This window comes from Xyrauchen texanus, chromosome 22 (assembly GCF_025860055.1).
Source record: "Xyrauchen texanus isolate HMW12.3.18 chromosome 22, RBS_HiC_50CHRs, whole genome shotgun sequence".
Lineage (NCBI taxonomy): Eukaryota > Metazoa > Chordata > Actinopteri > Cypriniformes > Catostomidae > Xyrauchen > Xyrauchen texanus.
This window is the reverse complement of record NC_068297.1, coordinates 13,825,860-13,849,354: the sequence shown is the minus strand read 5'-3', so window position 1 is coordinate 13,849,354 and position 23,495 is coordinate 13,825,860. Positions and strand designations below refer to the sequence as shown.

At 36.5% G+C, this 23,495-nt stretch overlaps 1 protein-coding gene across 1 annotated transcript in view; it reads right to left on the bottom strand.

Annotated features, from left to right (window-relative positions):
- The window catches only part of slc8a1b (solute carrier family 8 member 1b), a 113,523-nt gene that overhangs the window by 24,798 nt on the left and 65,230 nt on the right, over nucleotides 1-23,495 (bottom strand). Inside the window, exons 3-4 of the mRNA XM_052153304.1 lie at nucleotides 11,172-11,278; nucleotides 658-803 (exon numbers count right to left, since the gene is read on the bottom strand). Coding sequence (XP_052009264.1) covers nucleotides 658-803; nucleotides 11,172-11,278 — 253 coding nt within the window. The remainder of the gene's footprint in view (nucleotides 1-657; nucleotides 804-11,171; nucleotides 11,279-23,495) is intronic.

Sequence of the window (23,495 nt, the reverse complement as noted above, 5' to 3'; positions counted from 1 at the left end):
ACAGAGAATTTTTTCTTCCATTAAATGTCAGGAATTTAAATTTTACACTGAGTTTAAATTTATTTGGTTAAGGTGTTTGTAAACTACCGACTTCAACTGTGCATCGCCTGTCAATCAACTCGAGAATGCACATGTGCATTATCTGAACCAGCCTAAAATTTTTTAGCACAATCTGAGCTAAAGAAGCACAATTTATGATACCATTGTTGTTAGATTTTACTGCTGATTTTAAATGTTGATAGTAATCTTGACCAACCTGCAGCGAAGGAAAAAAGGACTTAAATATTTATCTATTTCTCACCCACACCGATCATATCATTTCTGAAGATATGGACTTAACTACTGGAGTCATATGTATTACCTTTATGCTGCTTTAATATGCTTTTTGGCCCTTCAAAGTTTTGGCCAACATTCACTTGCACTGAATGGACCTACAGAATTGAGATATACTTCTAAAAATCTTTGTGTTCTGCAGAAGAAAGAAAGACATACACATCTGGGATGGCATGATGGTGAGTAAATGATGAGAGAATTTTCATTTTAGGGGGAACTATCTCTTTAAGATTTGTAATTAACTGTGTGATTGCATATTTACTATTCTTTGTTCACCTGTATTTGTGTTAGCTTTACGTAGCATGCGTCTAGATTAACACACACCTTGAATTCATAGGACTCTTCAATGATGATCTCCATTTTGGGGTGATCTCCGAGCATTGGCTTCCCCATCTCAGCGATACGACGTTCCTCTTCCTCTTCGCCCGTCAGAGGCTCCTGTTCTTCCTGCTCTGCCACTTTCTCCTCCTCTGAAAATAAAAGCACCAATCAGAGAGCAGAAAAAAAGACTATCGTTATCAATAGGTTTTTGTGGATAAACTGGATTTTGTACAGGTTATGAAGTACAGCTAATGTACACACAAGAATTTGGCTCAGCAGGGTAAATACTTAAAAGGTCAAAATATCAGACCATCTTTGATAAATTTAGAAAACTTGGCCAATTTCACAAAATTTATATTTTTTAAGAGAGCACACATAAGCGCACTACTCTGACCCTGTATATGAGAAATATGTCAGTGGCAAAATGTTTCCTTTATTTGTGTCATGTACTGCAGCTTTAATAGGCCCATTGGGATTCTGGTAAATAATTGTGTGACCTAAGCAACCCCAGATTATGTGACTGGTCAAACTCCCACAATCACACACACACACACACACACACACACACACACACACACACACACACACACACACACACACACACACACACACACACACGAGAGAAATGAGAGCACCAAAGGAAAAGCACCAGATGCAAGCCTGAAGGATGGAGGTATAATGAGGTTTGGAAAGGAAAGCAATTGTTATATCAGAGGTATACAGTACAACACAATACACATGCAAACACTGTTGAAGACAAAGGTGAAGGGGTGGAAAAGAAGAAAACTAAAATCTTTTGTGGAAATTTGTTGTAAATGTAATTATAAAACGTCTAAAATTTAATTCTGTCCTCCTTTATACAACTGTTAATATCACGTTTAATAGATGGGACTGGGTACTGCCCCTTTAAGTGCACATCACGTGTCTGTAGTCACAATAATTTATTTACATTTCTGTTGATCATTTGTGTTATCTTATTTTATAGAACAATGCTGTTGAAAGTGGAATGATTGATAACTATGACAACCCAATCTCATGAAAAGTCATACATAATTTACAAGTTGACTATTTCGTATGGTATTGCATGATATTGTTTGCATAAACTCATACGATTTCAAACCTCTTATCTAAACTTAACCAATCAATAGAGTGTGTAAACATGATAGGAAGCTGTTGTGTGTGACAGAAGCAAGTAATTGTCACATATTAGATGGAAACGACGTCCATCAACATCACTGGCTGTGGTGAAATTCATAGGAATTCGAGTGCAGTCGCAAAATATCATACGAATTAGGCAAATTTTGAAAAGTTTGTTTACTATGATCTATTTTGATACTGACAGTGATTTGCAAATAAACCAGCACCTGTGGAATGCCAGCCACGTTGAGATTCTGTTTAACTCTGTTGTAACTAATTGGACAAATTATACTCATTAAAAAGCATCTTACAGCCGAATCCCAGCCGAGGTAGTTTTCAATACAAACAGCACCCTTGCTTGTGTGATATTGCCTAAATATATTCTCACTATCACTAATCTTTTTCTCTTTCTTCATTCAATATTTATTTTCAGTCACAAGCTGAGCTGGCATAATTGTTACACCAACAACAGCAATAGTCATAAAACCATGTTATGATGAAAAATTCCCAAGCTTAATGCAAACAATAGACGCATGGGCAGACATGTAATGAAAAATCTAATGGAATAATACATCTCAAGCCACAACCCTGAGGCATAAGTGTAGGATTCCAGCACACAAGATGTACTGTCCGTTTAATAGCAGAACAACTTGCTCCTGTATCCTAAACAGTCTCTCTCTCTCTCTCTCTCTCTCTCTCTCTTTGTCTCTTTCTGTGTGTTGATTTTACAGTATATGTGCTTACGTATCTGTTCAACTTTATACTTTGATGGTCCTTTTTTTTATAAATGACTCTGTTTTTCCACACATCCTTACAGCCTATTGATGTGTGAGATAACAAAACACTCCTGCACACATTACTTTCTCCTTGTCTCCCTCTCTCTCTGTTTGCTTATATATTTATCCACAAAAAAAAATGTGTTTAGTCTTTTACACAAATCCACCAACTTAGCACTACTCCATGAGTCAATTAAACTATCATTTAGTCAACAACATTCAAGTCTGAACAGACTGTAAAATAGCAAACTGAAGAAAATCTGAAGAGGAACAGACTGAACAACAACAGACAATAGAACAGTTGAAAAGGAACACACTGAACAATAACTGAATAAAGAATAGCTAAAGAGCAACAGTCGAAGAAAAACTGACTCATGAACAGCCAAAAAGGAACAGACTGATGAAAATTGACTCAAGAACAGCTGAAAAGAATTTTGAGAGGTCTGAGGTTCCAACAGGAGAATGACACTAAACCCTCATAATACTACATGGTTTGTCTAAGCAACAACACTCTCAAAAGTGTGTAATACATCCACATTGTGAATCAGTTGACATGAGTGTTAATGTGTTCATTCTGTAACAAACCTCTTCAAATTGAATAATTTAAGAAAGAACAGAATTGGACAACAAAAGACTGAAGTGCGAATCAATCTGATATTGATTTAATTGGTTGAGCTTCTCTCTCTCCTCTATTCTGTCCTTGAAGACAGACTTATTATTTCCTGTCTGCAGCTTAATGCACCATATCTTACCAACAACTATACACACACTCAGTCCATCCAGCCATCCTTTCCTGTCATTCTCATCCGTCTTTTTCTTTCCTCTTTTAATGTCCTTTATTTTCTGTGTTTCTTTCATTTTTTCTTCACCTCATACAGTAAGTAATCCCTTTTCTCTTATCTTTGAATCATCCAGGTGATTTTAGAATGTCTTGCAGGCAAAGCTAATCAAAGGTAACTGGGCTTGATTATGAATTATTCGAGTGGCTAAATATTTTTTTTGTTAATCACTGATGAAGCCAAATGGATTAGTGGCAAAATGCCATCAAAATAATTCATAACCAAGTCCAGCTGCCTTTGATTGAACTCTACCTGATGTTCCTCTCTTATTATTTGCTATTCTCAAATTTTTAACCTTTGGATTCTCTCTTGCAAACTCTCCTGGATTAACTTTTTATTCTTCTCAGACTTATCATGCTAAAACACAGCATGAATTCTCTGAGGAAACCAGAGCATCAACTAAAAGCAAATTAATACCCTAAAGTAAATGCAAATATGACATAAAAACATTTGATACACAGCAAAACACTAAACTGCTGGGAAACCGAGTGGTATTGCTTCCTAGAAAATAAATGTTAATCTAAATGTGAGATGAAACATACTCTATCAACATCGCCTTTGAAGAAAGCTCACAATCTTAAGAGTGCTGCAGTGCATCTCTCTCTCTCTAGCTCTGTGTGTGCACATGCGTTGAGTGAGTGTGGAGCGTGGATACAGATTGTTTGACTGCTGAGTAAAGTACAAGTGTTTGAAATCTTTTTTTCTTCCTTTTTCTATCTCTGTTTATTGTGGTTAGTAGTCATTGTGTTGTGTTTTCTTTTCTTTTTGTTGTTGTTTTTGGTAGTATCAGTAAGTGAAGAGTGGTTGTTTAAGGGAGGGTTGTTTTTAACTAACAGTCTGTGTACTGGGAGTATGGCCGCTCCAGACGCGGAGAGTTTAGAGTTTCTGACAAGACGACATGGGGTGAAAATTGATACTACCGCAAGCGTAGAGGAGTGTGTTTTAGTGGTAAGTGCAGTTGTTGGACATGAAAATGTTCTGTCAGCGTCGCGAATGAACATCGCTAATGTTCTGTTTGTCAAGACGATTGATTTAGCGAATTTGTTAGTTGAGAGTGGTGTTGAGATTGGTGGTATTTTTTACATCAGTACTCCCTCTTTCTACTCCTTCCAAAAGAGTAACATTGTCTAATGTGCCACCGTTTATTAAGAACGAGGTTCTTGTCGGAATGCTCGCAAGGTATGGGAAAATGGTCTCTCCAATAAAGATGATTCCAATTGGAAGCAAGTCATCTTTATTAAAACATGTGGTGTCTTTTAGACAATACGTATACGTGGTTCTGAAAGAAAATATAGACGAACTTGATCTGACCCTTAATTTTAGTCATGAGGGTTTCAATTATGATATCTACGCTACAACAAACACAATGAAACGTTTTGTATGTGGTGAAAATGGACATCTTGTTTGTGCTTGTCCGTGAAGTGTAAATAATCAAAACGAAGCTTTTTTAAATGTAACTTCTGAAAATGTTGCTGAAGTGTGGAACGACATTGCTGGAAATGATGAATAGATGCCAGGCCCAAGCAGGGCGCTGTTTAAAAAAATGTGAAGAATAGTTCTGAGCTTCCAACAGGAAAAATAGTTGAAAAAGAAGGAAAAGTTGCGGCTAGGGGGGAAGAAGTCAGAAGTGCTTTGAGAACTAAAAAAGAAGTATGCGAGTCAGATGAGACCGAGATTAGTAAAGATAAGGCTATGAAAAATGAGATGGCGATACAAGAAGTGGAGGGTTCTGAGTTGGGAGATAAAGAATGTTTTCTTTAAACTCCCCCAAAAAGGAAATTGTTGGGATGTCATGCTGACAAACAAGCTAAAAGAATAAATGGTAATTGTGAGAACCAGACTGACATTGAGAGTGAAAATGATATGTCAGAATGTAGTGTTAATGCTAGTTTACCCCAAAGTGGTTACTTTAGCCAAGAGTATACTGTTGAGGAAATAACATCCTTCTTAAAAGTGACAAAAAATATGAGGAAGGAAAAAGTAGAGGAATATTTCCCTGACATAATACAGTTTATTGTATAAAGGTTTTCAGAAATGAAAACTCAGGAGGGTTACTGTCTTAAGAAAATTCTTACAAAGTTAAGTAATTAGTCAAGAGTTTTCTGTGAAATTAACAAAAATGCATAACATAGTATATCCTTTTTGGCTTTATTGCCTCTGTTGCTCTTTTCTTTTAATTCTAATGGAGGAAATAAATCTTGCTTCTTTGAATGTTAATGGAATTAGAGATTACAGGAAGAGAGCACAAGTTGAGACAATGAATTGTAAGAAAATGCATGTGTTGTTTGTGCAAGAGACCCATAGTGATGTATCAAATGCTACAGAATGGGCAAAAGAATTTGATGGTTTAGTGATTTTAAGTCATCATACTTCTTTAAGTGGTGGAGTTGGAGTTTTATTTTCTAGGAATTGTATTCCATATTCCTATAATATAGAAGTAATTAAAGGAAGGCTATTGAAGATAAAAGCTTCATTTGAAAATAGCTCTTTTCTATTTGTCTGTGTATATGCTCAAACTGTGGCATTAGAGAGAATTATCTTTTTAAATACTTTGGATAATGTTTTAAATGATTGTAATGCTGATGAGTTTTTATTTGTGGGAGGGGATTTTAATTGTACTGAAAATGGCATTGACAGAAATCATGTCGAGCCACACATGCAATCAAGAAAGAGTTTAATTCAATTGATGAAGTCTCATAGTATTATTGATATATGGAGAAATTTCCATGGCACGCAGAGACAATATACTTGGGCTCATGCTTATGAAAACCAGTTATCAATGGCAAAACTTGACAGATTTTATGGTTTTAAGCATCAACTAAGTATGTTCAGGAAATGCTCAATAATCCCAGTAAGTTTCTCTGACCTTAGTTTGGTAAAATGTATTGTGGTAAATAATCACATTAAATCAAATGTGCATATTGACATTTTAATAATAATTTATTGGGTGATTTTTTTTTTAGAGATGTTTTTAAAGAGTTCTGTAAAAATGCCAAAGCTATGAAATCATCTTTCTTGACATTGCAGCAGTGGTGGGATTTTATGAAAGTTCAAATCAAACAGTTGTGTCAGCAATATACTCGCAACGCCACAAGAGACATAAATAAGTCAATGAGGGTGTTGGAAGAAGATTTAATGAGATTACAAGGGCTTGCAGACTCCATAAAAGATGTCACTTTTTTAGAAAGCATTAAAAAGAAAAAATATCTATTAGCCGATTTATTAGGTTTGACAACACAAGGTGCAATAATTAGATCCCGTTTTCAAAGTGCTGATTTAATGGATGCTCCTTAAAAATTATTTTTTAACCTGGAAAAGAAGAATGGACAGAAAAGGTTTATTCATAGTCAGAAACTGGAGTCTTATTGTACTGTACAATTCTACAAAGACCTGTATAAAAATGAAATTTTAGAGGCTAAAGATGAAAGTTTTGGGTTTTTTGAAAATGTACCACAAGTAACCAAAGATGCTAACAAAGAAATCGGTAAAGCCCTGAGTTTAAGAGAACTAGAGGATGCTCTTAAAAGAATGGAGAGTGGAAAAGCACCGGGCATTGATGGAATTACGATAGATTTTTATAAATCTTTTTGATTAGAGCTGGGTCCAGAATTGGTAGCAGTTTTTAATGAAAGCTTGGTAAATGGACAACTGCCACAAAGCTGCCGTAGAGCAATTATTACTCTATTACCTAAAAAAGGAGATTTCAATTATATAAAAAATTGGAGGCCAGTTAGTTTGTTATGCAATGATTATAAGATACTCCCTAAAGCCTTAGCAAGTAGATTAGGTGAAGTTCTTGAATCTATAGTTTATCCTGATCAGTCATATTGTGTGCCAGGAAGAATAATTTTATTTTACTTTTATTAAATTTTGTATTGATATCAATTGACAAAGAGAAGGCTTTTGACAGAGTCGAACATATTCATTTATGGAGGGTCTTAGAAGCTTTTGGTTTTAATTCGATTTTACTTCTATGGTTAAAGTTATATATTGTGGCATTGAGAGCATATTAAATATTAATGGTGGTTTATGCTCTCTGTTTAGGGTGAATAGGGCTTTAAGACAAAGCTGTGCACTGTCAGGCATGTTGTACACCTTAGCCATAGAACCCTTGTTAAATAAATTAAGAGCTAATGTGCATGGACTGTGTATGCCAAACAGCAATAATACTTTTAAAATATCAGCTAATGTTGATGATGTTGATGTTATTTTAATCAGTGAATCTAATAATGTCAGTGTGATGTTGAAGATTTTAGATTTTAAAACTCTGTTTTCTGCAAAGGTGAACTGGGAAAGAAGTGAAGCCATATTAGTTGGAAAATGGTTAAAAGTTGAACCAAGACTTCCTGAGGGGTTAAAATGGACCAGAGATGGATTCAAATATCTAGGAGTTGTTTTAGGTGATGAAAATGTTGTGAAAAATTATTTTGAAGGTACTTTTGATAAAGTAAAAGGGCGACTGGATAAGTGGAGGTTTTTAACTCCCTAAAATGTCTTACAAAGGACGCATCTTGATTATAAATAATCTGGTAGCCTCTGCACTTTGGCACCGTTTAGCCTGCATAGACCCCCCCAGCTGAAGTTTTAATGAAAATCCAGTCCATTTTAATTGACTTTTTCTGGGACAGACTGCATTGGGTACCAAAATGTGTTTTGTACCTGTCTAAAGATGAAGGAGTCTTGGTTTGATACACTTGCAGAGCAGAACGGCTGCATTTCGCCTGCTATATATACAAAGACTCTTAAGGTGCTCTGATAAGTTGGATGGGTGCTGCGTTTGCAATTCTTCGAAATATTGAAGGATTAGAACTGGGCAAAGCTTTATTCTGGGTGGATCCGTAAAGACTAAAACTACACGATTCTCCAGTCTTTTATTGCAACTTGTTCAAAGTCTGGTCTTTATTTAAAACAAGCAGGGAAACCAATGAATCTTCCCTGTTTTGGTTACTACAAGAACCATTGGTCATTGGCTCACTTTTGGACTTATCACATGAGATGTCATTTGCTATACCGGAAAGGACTTTGTGTGATGCCAAGGTAACAACAATCGGACACTTAAATCAAATAGCAGGTTCTGCTTTTAAAGATCTGAACGCCATTGCTGAGCGTCTCGGTATCAAATCTTTCCAAATACTGACTAAAGCAATTGAAAAATGGAGATCAGCCCTCACTGGAGAAGAAAAAGAACTGTTGGATCAATATTCAAAGGGGTATATTTATCCAGACTGTAAAGACACCTTTCCGAATTTGAGTCATTTTCCCAGTTTAAGTGAGTGCAATAGCATGTTGTTAGATTACAAAGAATTAATGATTGTGGGTCTAAAATTTGCACTTGGTAAAGTTATGTATGAGAGTTGTGTAAAAGCATTTAATAAAAAATCTTTGAATAACAAGTGTGATACACCATGGTGAAATGTACTTAACCTTGATGTAAATGAAAAACCTGAATGGAGAGCATTATATAAATCACCATTAGTCAAAGATTTACAGTGGAGAGTGTTACATTGTGACTTTGCTGTCAATGCTTTTGTTTCTTTGATAAATTCTGAAATTACTGAAAATTGTCCGTTTTGTTCACAAAAAGAGACAATTTTTAATGCGTGTATACATTGTGACAGGTTAAAACCTTTATTTAATATCTTGAAGGAGTTATTTATTTATTTTGACGTCATTTTTTCTATGAAAATGTTTATTTGTGGTTTTAAATATGTTAAAAAACATCGTTAGAAGTCTCAATTATTGAACTTCCTGTTAGGTCAAGCAAAAATGGCAATATATATAACAAGGAAAAAGAAGATTGAACAAAATGTTTTTAGTAGTCTAGAAGCTGTTTTTGTAAAATTAGTCAAATCTAGAATTTTAATTGATTATCATTACTATAGACTAATGCATGACCTTTTATCATTTGAAGCAATTTGGTGTTTAAATGGGATCATTTGTGAAATTGTTGAAGTTAAGATGATCTTATTGTTTTTATAAAATGGGTATTGTTTGATATTTTTTTGTGTTATTGATTTGTGATATGGAAACATTGTAATAAAAAGGGTTTTTGAAAATCAAAAAATCTCTCTCTCTCTCTCTCTCTCTCTCTCTCTCTCTCTCATTTTTAGCTCTCCAAACCTCTCCTCATAATTTAAAGCCTAACATTTGAACTCATTTGCTGGTGTGTATTGATATTTCCTTTGTTTCTAGTAATGCATTATTGTATGGAAATATTTTTTATGATCTTGTTAAGTTAAAATGTTTTTTATGATATATTCTGAGCACATTGTTTATGGTAAACTACACAAAGATTGTGTAAGAGATTATGACTATAAATTAAAGTGGTCATATCAGGACAAAATTAAGTTGTTTTGTGATCCTGTAATAATACATTCAGAATTTGCAAATAGGCTGTTAATGAAGTATGGATCAGCGCAAACTATATCGGATCTGACGGCACACACGCAGCCCGCGAGTAAGCATTGCTACTCCTTTCACATGCTTAGAGGTTAGCCAGTTATACTGTAACAGATGTATATGCATATAAAAGTCTTAAAGGTACTGTAAAAAACAACCTGTTTAATTCGAGCCAGTCGCACACCGGACGAGGAGCGGCACACTGCGTCGCGAGAATGAAAATGCACAGGAAGCATCGATATGTTGCAGGTGGCAGTCCGAAGTTGTGGATCTAGTCACCATACACGCAAATTTAACTACGTTTTTTGTACTTCTTCAAAAATGAACAAAGGGTCGTAAATGAGCTTGCAGGTTAATGTATTAAACAGGAGCAACTGCACAAACTGAACCCTTAGAAATTAGGTGATGTTTATTATGCAAATTCTGGGCTGTATTCAAGCTGTCAAACCACAAAAAGACATAATTGTTAATGAAAATACATTGTGTAGGCTATATGAAAGTTACATATACACCATGTATCATCCAGTCCTGGCTAAAATAAATAATCTTTGTCCTTTGATAATTACTTGGATCAAATTTAATGGAAAACTATATGAGTGCACTGCAGAATTTTGAGCAGCCTCTGGATTTGTAGCTGTGCGTACATCCCTTCAAAACAAAAGTTGTTTGCCAGATGCGTTCGGTGTGCAACCCCCTTAAGGGTCAGAGAAAAGCAAGAAAAACGGTCATGAAATAACTAAATTATGACTGTTTTTGGTGCAAGAAACCTCAACTTAATCTGTAATTTAAAAACTGACAGAAAATGTAGGACACGTCCCCTTTAATGTATGTGAGGGCATGTATTTTTATGTGTGCGTGCGTGTGTAAGTGAAACCAAAGAAACATTATTTGATTAGTAAAACAGTAGATAGACACCAGGAGAAAGAGTGTGAGGCTCTACCCAGAGGCAGAGAAGAGTAAAAAGCAATTGAGTCTGTGAGAGGGAGAGAGAGAAACCTCTGTATACTGTCCATCCTCTCCTCCTCCACAGTGGCGTCTGTAGCTCTATGTAAAAGCTGCATTGCTTATTGTATTCCTCTCGATCGAGAACCCTTACTGTTATCGTCTTCCTGCAGAAACAAGACAACAGGCGGGGGGTTGGAATGATACATGCAAGATACACACATACACACATGTGCACACACACACACACACACACACACACACACACACACACTTGGGAGGGGGGCCAGGCCGAAGGGCTGTCGATAGTGTAGTTTGGCCTCTAGTTGATCCCTGTGCTGATGCAGAGGATGAGGGTGGACGTATGTAATGTGTGTGTGTGTGTGTGTAGATTTCCTCTGCAGGCTCAGGCCACACCCCCCACCTCTCTTCTCATTGGTCTCTACAAGCTGAGGCTCTCCAATCTCCAGGAAGAAGCTCTTGTTCTTCTCGTATTCTTCGTCATCAATTATCCTGACTTTTACCATTTTGCTAGAGGGGGAGAAAAAGAGAAAGAGAGGAAAGGAGGAAAAAGTGAGGAAAAGACAGATCAACGTAAAAAGAAGAAAGATAAATGGCATGCAGTCATGCACAGGCAGATCAGCAGAATGAGAGGAGGATGGAAATAAGAGAGAGGAGGGAAAGAGCAGCCTCTTCAAGCCTGACTGTAAACACACACCAATAAGCAGAGATGCAAACCTCTTAAGGTAACAACATCACTCTCAGATTCACCTGTCTCCCTGAGCACACATGACCCAGAACTTTCATACCCAGAATCAACCACATTATGTTGGCCTGATGTCATGGTTAACGCTATCGGTTAAAGGAATATTCTGCGTTAAGCTCTATCGACAGCCTTTGTGGCATGCTTTCTGTTAGGGTGAACATAAGTAAAGTGGGACAGCTGGGAAAGCGGGACCCTTAAGCTTTATTCCCTTTTATTATGTGTATTTTGTTCCATGACTAAAAATCAACATTAAGTTAATCGTAAAAACAAACCAGTACGTTTACATGCACAGTTGTAATCGAGCTACAGAAGGTTTATCACATTGTCTGTCAAAGTATAGGTATAAGACACAATGCTTAATTGAATATTTGGGGTCATGCATCACCTGTTAGCAATTCCAGCATTACGGATGTGACATTTGCAGTCTAAATGTGAAATTGAACTTCTTGTAGAAAGTACTCATTACCAGTAAATAAAACCATTTGTATATATATAATCATAAACCCCTTTCTGATAAAAAAACCCATTAGAAACACTTTGAAACCTGCAGTGTTTGGCCTCTGAGATATCGGTATGATCGGTATGGTCGTTCTGCCACAATAGAGAAAAGATTAAGGAATCATTGCCACTGATATAGTGCTGAGGTAACGTCAGTGATGAGAGGAAATGTTGCCGATTTTCACTCACTAGAAAATTGTTCTAATATGTCACTGCCAGCTGAATGAAATCCAAACTCAAGAGTCAGAAACACACACTCATTGGCCACAACTATCATTCTATAATTCCTTAAGACACAGGAGCTTCAGAAAGAAAGAACGAAGAGAGAAAGGGAAGGAAAGGAGGGAGAGATTGAATGAGATGTAGAGAATAGTTAAGAGTCCAAATGTTGGCATGTGTTTGAGGGAAGATTAATAAATAAACACTCCTCTCTATCTCTCTCATTATTTCTCTCGCTCTCTCAACTCTCAGAGACATATTCATGTTCCTTCCATCCTGTTGGTTGTCACAGAAACACAATGTTTTGCTCCTCTAGAGATCACAGATTGTTTCCAGATACACACTTACACACTGGAAGGCACAATGTGTTTGTCTGTGTGTATAAGTGTGTGTTGTTTGGCTGTGTGTGGGAATGACCCTCTTCACATCTCATCTGAATGTGGGTTAGGTTCAGCTGAGGTTACACCAGCACGCTAACGCTACATCAATAAGTCATGGCACTGCTTTGACATGCACACAAAGGTTTAAAAATTACAGCATATGATGTGTGTGAAGGCGTTTAGGGACGTTTTTCTTTTTTTCTTTGCATGTTTTTTTCTTGTCAAGTGTCTTTAATATCTGTAGTTACTGGGCTTTTACTTTATTTCATTACTCGTTTCATCTCTCTTTCATTTCAAATGAATTATCACGTTTATAATTGTATGAGACAATCACTATTGAATCTGACAGAAAACAAAGTGATTTTGTGGGACTGTGTGTGTTCTAGATGAAATGTTAATTAGAAGCGTTCTGCCAAAAACTAATGTCAACACATAGCAGGCAATTTGTTCACAAATGGTCAACACATTAGAACTTAAGTTTACACATCAACGGTTTAAGCTCTGAAAGAGACAAACTGTGCCCATCCAACACAAACATCACCTGCTAAAAACACTGTCAGAAACCAGAATGGACGTGTGTCAAGTGGAGACACAATGGTGTACAGGACACACCTGCAGCCCCCAAGATTTGCAACTGTGGAGACATACACACAACAAACATACATGGACACTTCTCATGACTGACATGAAGATAAACACACTTTGGAGACTCAGCACAGAATTTTTTTCCCATGTTTTCTGTTACAGTAGCAAAGATGACAGTGGCTTTGTCTTTCTTTCTCTGTGTGTGTGTGTGTGTGTGTGTACTCCTGCTAACTGAGTTTTCCTCCGAGAGCGCCTGTCTCTCTTTAGCAGCTCAAATTCGAGCCTGCAGGAAATCAAAGTGCGATTTAGATTAAGCCAAACGAACAGGGGCTTGTGGGATACGTTCAGAGTCTTGAATCTCTGAACAAGGTGTTACACAAAGATGCTCCAATTCATGCCTGGCCTGAAACAGCGCACTGCAACGAGATCACACACATGCTCATGCTTACGAAAGACACACACACGCACGCACGCGCGCACACACACACACACACACACACACACACACACAGGCATACACGCGCACACATGTGCACACACAAATGCACACAAGCACACACACACCACCAACAACCACAACATTGACAACAACAACAACATTATGCATATTCACTCTGGCACATAGCTCCTTAAAAACTTAAATGGTTCATACAGTTCATTAATTGAAACCACTTCCTGTTTAAAATAACTTGAATGATCTTTAGACAACACATAGGATGTAATCAAGCACATATTTATATTTAACTGTGAGGGAGCTTACAAGCTGGGATACACTGATACAAAATGTGTGTGCTGATAACGATATCTGATTATTTAGAACAATCTGCCGATAATGATAGTTTGGTGATTCTGCTTTTTTTTTTTTTATGTTACCTTGTTTCAAATCTACGGAAGAGGATTAGGGCCAAGCAATAATAAAAAAATAAAACCATCTCGAGATTAAAGTCATTATAATGCGAGATTAAACTCGTTAAATTTAGAGAAAAAAGTCGAAATACAATCTTGAGAATAAACTCATTAAATATCGAGAATAAAGTCGTTGTGTTTCGAGAAAAAACTCGTTAAGTTTAATCTCGCATTATAATGACTTTAATCTCGAGATGGCATTATTTTTTTTATTATTGCTTGGCCCTAATCCTCTTCCGTACAAATCACTGATAATTACTGAATTACTTTGAAAAGAATGATAAACAACTTTGAAAGAAATTTAAATAACCTTTTTCTCTATGTCTCTACATGCTGTCCATGTTTCAGGTTTTCAGATGCTTATGATGATTGATTATGATCAATCATCATAAGTTATGATCGCGAACGTGATTGCCGGCTATGCATGCCGCGATATTGTTTACATTGCAATGCAGCATGGGATTCTGAGTTCATCATAGAAGTATAGAAGGTTCTAAAAACCTAGCCCTTCCACTTTCCCAGCCCCAGAAGTGGTAAGAACGAGTGACGGATGGAACGGAAGAAGGCACAACTGGACTGACTAGTTTTGATATACAGCAGCACAAATGCAGATCGCACCTGTTTGATCATTTGCGTCTGAGCCCAGCCTAGTGTAATCAAACTGGTTTAATCGTACATGTGAAAGTGTTAATGGGTTAAATTGACAGCCCTAATTAAAATATATACATTTTTAGTATCAACTAAATTCCAAATTACAGGTACTTTTTACATCACTAAAAGATTAAAAAAACATTCAGGGCTTTACTGAAGACTTTCAGGGCTTAATCCCAGTAGCCCACCCTTAGCACTGCCAATGGTTACACCTAGTGAAATTTGAGCAGTGCAAAGCTTATAAATTGCAACCCAGCTGTCATTGTAACCCAATTCAAAGTAATTCCATAAGAGAGACATTTTTATTTTCACACACAGCACAAGATGTAGGCTAATTGTCCGATGTGTTTTTCCACACGCTTTTTACAAGAAATAATCAGCCCTGATCATCTGCTCTTTTTTAACAATCGGCCGATGTCCAATAGTGTAGAAAATGGAGATTTCTGAATGGGGACATCTATAAACATATATTGTTTGTATTTAAAGCAAATTATAATTACTACAAACTAACACTAACCCAAATCCTAAATTTTCATTTAAGTATATATATATATAAAAAAAAAACAGAATTTACTTCATGTATGAAATGATTTTCCAATTGAGTACATCACAGAATGTCCCCAAATGTAGATTTTATCACATTCCTGTGGACAAATTTGTTCCAAAACAACATTATGAATAAACATATCACTTCTTTTGTAAAAATGCTGAGTGTTTTTTTCTTTTAAACGACACTATTATAAAATCGATAGACACATTTTATAGATTTAGTTGTGGGACACTCAGGGAGTTTAGAGTCGTAAACTCTCTCTCTCTCTCTGTCTCTCTCTCTCTCTCTTGCTGCAGTGCCTGCATCTCTGATGGCTCGCTGCTACTGCATTACAGTGAGTTAGTGACTGCAGTGATGTGAATGCCCCTCTGGGACTAATCCAAGATCAGCACTGTGACTGATGCTAGGCACCACGGTACCACGTTTAGTTCATTGCAGCTGGACTGCCATGAGATCCAGGCCTATTAGCTTAATATTTATGCCAAAATCACAACACAACACACACACTGTTTGACTTTCAGTGCTTAGCAACTGGAGAAAAAGCCAAAATAAAGACACTTTTCAACTGCTATTTACAAAGGGCCACATTACACTGTATGTGTTTGTGTGTGTGTGTAAGTAAGTAAAAGAGAACAGAAGAGAGCAGGAGGGGATGAAGTAACTAATGCAATCTCTTTAAAATTCAGATTGTGTCTGCTCTTTAACACAAAGAGGAGCCACACCAAATCAATACTGAGCTGACCTTATGCATGTGTGTGTGCATGCGGAAGTGTTTCGAATGAATGTATGGGTATTTACTCTTTTTTTCAGCAGTAGCACAAATTGAGACAGATTGTGTGTGAGAAATAAATGTAATAACCATATCACAATGGAAAATCACAGTTGAGATATATGTATGTGTTTGTGCATGTGTGTGTGTCTCAATGACTAATTGAAACCCGTTCCACCATCACCAGCAGAGCACGGTAATGTACAAATTCATTAAGGCAAATGCAGTCTCTCCTTTTGACAAATACTGCACTGCACTCGGGTTCCACAAGTGTATGAGTGTGCAGGAAAACATCCTATACCTTGAGCCATGTGAAATGCACACACACACACACACACACACACACACACACACACACACACACACACACACACACACACACACACACTGCAGATATCGAATGTGCCGTAATGGGGTGAAATGAGAGCTTGCTGCAGAGACCTGGTGGTGAATAATGGAAGGAGAAAAGTCCGGCAAGTAAAGAGAGAAGGAGAGGAGTGATGGAAAACCGAGAAGAGGAGTGTGTGTGCTTATAGCGTAATATGAACATTACAAAGCTTTAAAACAAAGACATATTCTTGCATGCGATTTGTAGTAGCTGGTTCAAGCCTCTGTGGTGTTAAAATTGGAATTTGTTGACATTACAAGCTGATTTGTGGGTGTTTAAAACATTTGCAAGCTCTTTAATGAAAAACATCCCAGGTGGCACAATGCAGTGTCACCTATTTCTGACACATTTACAGCATTTTCTCATTGTTCTGTTAAAAATGGTAATTATGGCATAATGTGTCGCTGCAAACGTATAATTCCATCTCTTGTGTGAAATCTGATTCTATCTTTCTTGCTAATGATGATGTTATAAGGGGTTTGCTGCCATGACATTTTGGGTTTTTTGACTTTTGTAACTTTGCTTCATTGTTACAGAGAAACAGTGTATGTTTCATTTGTGAGATTTGTGAGATTTACATTCATACCAGCTGTGTTGTACTTGAAAAGAACCATGTACAGCTGAAGTCAGAAGTTTACATAAAATTAAAACAAATTTTTAAACCACTCCACAGATTTAATATTAGCAAACTATAGTTTTGACAAGTTGTTTAGGACATCTACATTGTGCATGACACAAGTACATTTTCCAACAATTGTTTACAGACAGATTGTTTCACTTTAATTGACTGTATCACACTTCCAGTGGGTCAGAGGTTTACATACACTAAGTTAACTGTGCCTTCAAGCAGCTTGGAAAATTCCAGAAAATGATGTGAAGCCTTTAGACAATTAGCCAATTAGCTTCTGATTGGAGGTTTACTGAATTGGAGGTTTTCCTGTGGATGTATTTTAAGGCCTACCTTCAAACTCAGTGTCTCATTTACTTGAATCATAGTAAAATCTAAATAAATCAGCCAAGACCTCAGAAAAAAACATGAACAAATTGTATGTAAACTTCTGACCCACTGAGGATGTGATGAAAGAAATAAAAGTGGAAATAAATAATTCTCTCCACTATTATTCGGACAATTCACATTACTTAAAATGTAATGATCATAACTAACCTAAGACAGGGAATGTTTTCTACAATGAAATGTCAGGAATTGTGAAAAACTGAGTTTAAATGTATTTGGCTAAGGTGTCTGTAAACTTCTGACTTCAACTGTATATTTTAGATAAAGTTGTGTATAAATACAATTTTGTAACCATTTAATGAAATTAATATTTAAGAATTTATGTTATCACATTCATTATTATATTCTATTACTTGATACTGTATTACAATTAAAGGAATGTTCCTGGTTCAGTACAATTGACAGCATTTGTGGCATACTGTTGATTACCACAAAAAAATAACTTTGAATCTCCCCTCCTTTTCTTAAAAATAAAGAAAAGAGGCAAAAATCGAGGTTACTGTGAGGCACTTACAATGGACGTGAATGGGGCAATGAGAGTGAATGTGGCCAATTCTTGGAGGATTTAAAAGCAGAAATGTGAAGCTTATAATTTTATAAAATATTAATACTTCTGTTATAACTCGTGTATTATTTGAGCAATAAAGTTTAAAGTTTAAATCGTCATTATCATGGACATTTTAGGGATTGTTGACATTACATCGTCATGGCAACAAAGTTTTAAAATTGGCTATAAATTTACGCATAAGCAATTTTTTTCATACTAAAATAATTTGTATCCTTTGTCTTGTGGCTATACTTTTGAAACAGTAAGTATTTTACATAAAAATTCACCACATTCACACAAAAGTGCCTCACTGTAACCCATATTTAGCTTTTTTTATACATTTTTTTATAAAAGGAGCGACAAGTCAAAATACGTTTTTGTGGTAATCAATATTATGTCACAAATGCTGTCAATTGAGCTTAACTTGTATTGAACCGGGAATATTCTACATACAATTATGTATAAAATATTTGTTAACAATATATGTATTTGAAATGAAATTAATATTTAAGAATTGATGTTATTAATATAATAAAATTCATTATTATTTTATATTATATTACAATTAAGTAAACAGTTCAATAAATAACTTAACATGTTTATTGTGCTTATGATGATGAGGATTTATACTTTTATTATTTTTGTTTGCTCTTGATTAGACTGACATCAGCTAACTATTATGTTATACTAGGAGGTTGTGGTTTTTTGTTTGTGCAAAAACTTCCTTTGGAAGGCCGATATAATATAAAGTTTTTCTGGATCCTTATGTCTTTTCCTTCCTTGATTCTGTTCACTTCCCTCTGAGTTTTGTGTTTCGGGTCAAGGTGAATCCAAACTGAATGAAAGATTTTTGTTCTTGACACATTTTCTCAAGTCTAAACTGTCACAAGAGACAAGAGACGACAAAAAGAGACAATTTCAGAAATGCAAAAGCACTTCAAAACCTCTTTTGGTTCTGTCTGCGGGAATCTGGCTCATCTCGCTTGTCTCTTTTTCTCTCTCATCATCTCTCCTGGGTAAGTTTTGATAGGCAGGTCTTAAGTGAGACAGTTAATTAGATTAATGGTAACTGGCTTTGTGCCTCAGTGGACTAATGTACGCTTACGTGTGCTTATATGGATGTGTTTGTGTTCTTTTGGTGGTTCTGGTGTAGTGAATGGTCTCTGAAAACTCCTTGGTGTTAAAAGCATTTTAATATTCATGAGCTTTGTTTAGCTAATCATTAATAATGTATTAATTGAAGGAGCTGCAGTGCTTTCAGTGGAGAGGGGGTAGACAAAATGCAACATGGAAGGGACCTGGAGAGAGAGAGAAAGTATGTGTACCAGTGTGGAACCAGCAGAAGCATAAAGCTGCAGTACAACTTGCCTTCATGACCTTCATTGTGTCTCTTGTCATCTCTCTGTTCATATTTGTTTGCCTGTTTGCCATTTTTTGCCTGTTTGCCATTACCAAAAGCTTGATGTGTGTATGTGTGAGTGTGTCTCTGTGTGGTTTTTGCAGCCTTCAATCTACTGTAGTTTACCTGTCTAGAAACAGAACAAGACATTCATACCATCCCAGAAACAAAATACAAAACCAAAAGAAAGAAGAAAGAAAGGATGATGAGAGTAGTATGTAGTGTGTATGTATGAAGTCATCTGGCCTATATAACATAAACAGCATGAAGTAAATGTATCACACACACACACACACACTTACAGTGGTGCAGTCTATTTGGATCTGTGAATACCCATATAAGGATGTTTCTCTCAGCGTTGACCCCTTGACCTCTCCTCCTCCAAAGATCCCACTTACATCAGCTATCACCTTAGCAACCGGGTCCCCCTATAGTAAGTGCTTTAGAATTGACCTCCATACTCTACATTCATACAGCACTGCCTGGCGTGCACGTTTGTGTTTGATCTTATCGGATATCTCTGGATCAGGTTGTTGATGGATTTTCACAGGGCTCAAATTGTTTAGCAAGAGATAACATGCATGCACACACACAGACACACACACACACACACACACACACACTCGATGTCAGGCAAGCATGTTAGCAAGAAAAAAAAAGTAATTATATATTCATGGTCAACTAGGTCAAATAACAACAATCTCTCTCTCTCTCTCTCTCTCTCTCTCTCTCTCTCTCTATTGCTGTGCATGTAAGTGCACTTAATGTCATTTATTCATTTGGCAGACAATCTTGGACTAATGTCAAATCTTTTCAGTGCAAACACCCCTCCCTTCTATGTAAATTAGGTCCAAAGTCCAAAAAATGTAATTATGTTTTACGAAATTGATGGGCCCTTAAACAAGCCCTCATAATCAATCTCCAACTGATTGACAAATGGATTGCTGTGAACTGTATGCCAATGATTGAATTATGATCAATAATATGGTAGTAAACAATATATATATGTAATTTTTAAATATTTAAAGATAACTAGGTATAATTATTTCATCATTATATATTGAATTATTGTTATATGAGGGGCTTTCTCAGCAAATATTTGTATATGCGATTAATCTCGTAACACCATGTAATTAATTCGATTAAAAAATGTTATCGATTGACAGCCCTAATATATATATATATATATATATATGCACCGATATTAAAGAAAGTGCTATAATAATTATTGACCAATTATTAATTTTTATATTTATGAATTATGGCGACAATTAACATTGTGCAATTACCACCCTTGGAAAGCAGGTGGTAAACAGATTTTTTTTTTAAATGAGATTGTGTACATTTTCTTTTGGTCATGGCAGCAGTAATTCATCAAATGATCATACTTGATTCTTAAAGGAATAATTCACCCAAAAATTCTCCCATCATTTACTCAACCTTATGCCATCCCAGATGTGTATGACTTTCTTTCATCTGCTGAACTCAAATTAAGATTTTTAGAAGAATTACTCAGCTCTTTTTGTCCATACAATGCAAGTGATTTTGTGCCAACCTTTTGAAGCTCCAAAAATCCCAACAGTAAGCATAAAAGTAATCCATAAGACTCCAGTGGTTAAGTCAATGTCTTCAGAAGATATGATAGGTGTGGGTGAGAAACAGATCAATATTTTAAATCCTTTTTTTACTATAAATAATTTTCCCTGCTAAGTCGATCTCCACTTTAACTTTCATGTTCTTCTTATTGTGTTTTTGGTGATTGACATTCTACGTACATATCACCCCCTACTGGGCAGGGAGAAGAATTTCTATAAAAAAAGGACTTAAATATTGATCGGTTTCTCGCCCACACCTATCATATCACTTCAGAAGATATGGATTTAATCACTGGGGTCGTATGATTTACTTTTATGCTGCCTTTATGTGCTTTTGGGAGTGTCAAAATTGTATGAAAAATTTTATGTTAACACTTGCATTGTATGGACCTACAGAGCTGAAATATTCTTCTAAAAATCATAATTTGTGTTCTGCAGAAGAAAGAAAGTCATACACATCTGGGATGGCAGGAGGGTGAGTAAATCATGAATTCAAATTTTTGGGTGAAATATCCCTTTAATTGACAAATGACAAATATTCATAATTTCTTTAGCGAATCGGGTGCTAAAAGAATGTAGACTGTGCATGCCAATAAACAAGGCTATCGGGGTCTGTAACTCACACTTTTAAAAGGACAGTTCACTCAAAAAATGTAATTCTGTCATCATTTCTTCAGTCTCACATTATTCCAAACCTATATGACTTTCTCTCTTTCGTGAAACACAAGAAGGGGATGTTAGGCAGAATGTTACTACCTCAGACATTATTGTATCTTTTTCCATTCAATGACCAGGCTGTCAGTCCCTATCATTCAGCCTAGTTCACCTTTTATGTTTCACAGAAGAAGAAAAAACATATGGGTTTGGAATTACATGAAGATGACTAAATGACAACAGAATTATCATTATTGGGTGAATTATTCCTTAAACAGAGAACCCTGAACTACTAGGCACTCAGCAGAGGCTCGGCTAATCAGAAAGGTTGAGCTCAAGACAAACTGACAGTGCACAAATCAGAGAGAGAGAGAGAGAGAGAGAGAGAGAGAGAGAGAGAGAGAGAGAGAGCGAGAGAGAGAGAGAGAGAGAGAGTTCCATCCCACCAGATCATTATCCATCTAATTTCCGAACAATTCAGCACTGATAGAGAACAGATGAGGCCCATCAGCTACAGCCTGCAGCACATGAGACGAGTCACGGTGGCCCCGTTCCACCCTACTGCTCCTCTTAGTACCAAAGACACCTGCCAGCTTGTTTAGATGATCCTCAATGTTCACCTCGAGAAATGGCAACATAAGACAAACGTTGAGGTAACACCCCTGCTGAGGAAGTAATGACTGCATGAACTGCAGAAAAGATAAATGGATTTGATTCGGTAAACGAGTGCAAGGCAAGCACAACTGCTCAAGAGAAAACACTTGTCATTAGCCGTGATAATAATGACAAACAAGAACAGTCTGACAGACCTGGATTCCCTGAGGCCAGTTTGTACCCTGTTCTACTGATAAAACCGATTGCCCTAAAAAGCAGCTTCAGTAAGGAATGAGTCTTACCATAGAGGAATAATTCAACATCTTGCAGTACAAACATGTATATTTTTAACAGCTTTTTGCCACTATCATTAACATGATATCATTAACATGATAGTGGAGAAAGGAAAACAATTATTCATTCTGATTGAAAATCTCAGATAAAAACCATTTGATGTCCACACAGACACAAACCCTCCCCACATGCACACACATTTTCACTATAGTGAAAGATTGAATGTGTAGTGCAGTTCAATGAATAATAAAAAATTAGCTTTTTGCAACCCTGTAATCTGGGGCAAAAAGGCTAGTTACTTTCTACTTGAGTGTGCAAGAGCTGAGATCAACAAACCTCTTACAACGCCATTCCTCTCAGGGGTTTTCAGCCTCACTGATGTCAAAGGTCACATGGTGAGAGCCGTAGAGGGAGAGCGTACTCATCACCCCACTGTATATGCAAATAACCTGCAACTAGGTAATTAAAATCTACATATAATGAAGCTTGATCAGTGACTAAGAGCAGAGGGAGGGAGAGAGCTATGACAAAGAAACAGATTGAGAGCAAGAGAAATTAGCAAAAAGAAAATAATACTTATGGATCTTGCTGAACCTTGTGGATTTCTTATAAACTCATAACCGTTCGACATGAAAGTGAGACTTTCATTGGGGTTGGTCAATCTGGAAAAGGCTCAGGGGTTTGAACCCAGGTAGGGTCGACCCACGAACTAGAGATTTACAGAGATTTAGAATCATCATGCCCTGTAAGCAAAACACGTGACTCCAGGTTGTTCTATGGGGATTGCCCAGTGATAGAGCTTGACATTTTGATGCGTGGGTGCAAGGAAGAAAACCTGATTTAGATGCAAAACTCCAGAAAATGCATAAGGGATGTGCCAAAGTCTCATTTAAAGGAATAGTTCACCCAAAAATCAACATTCTCTTATTTTCTCACCC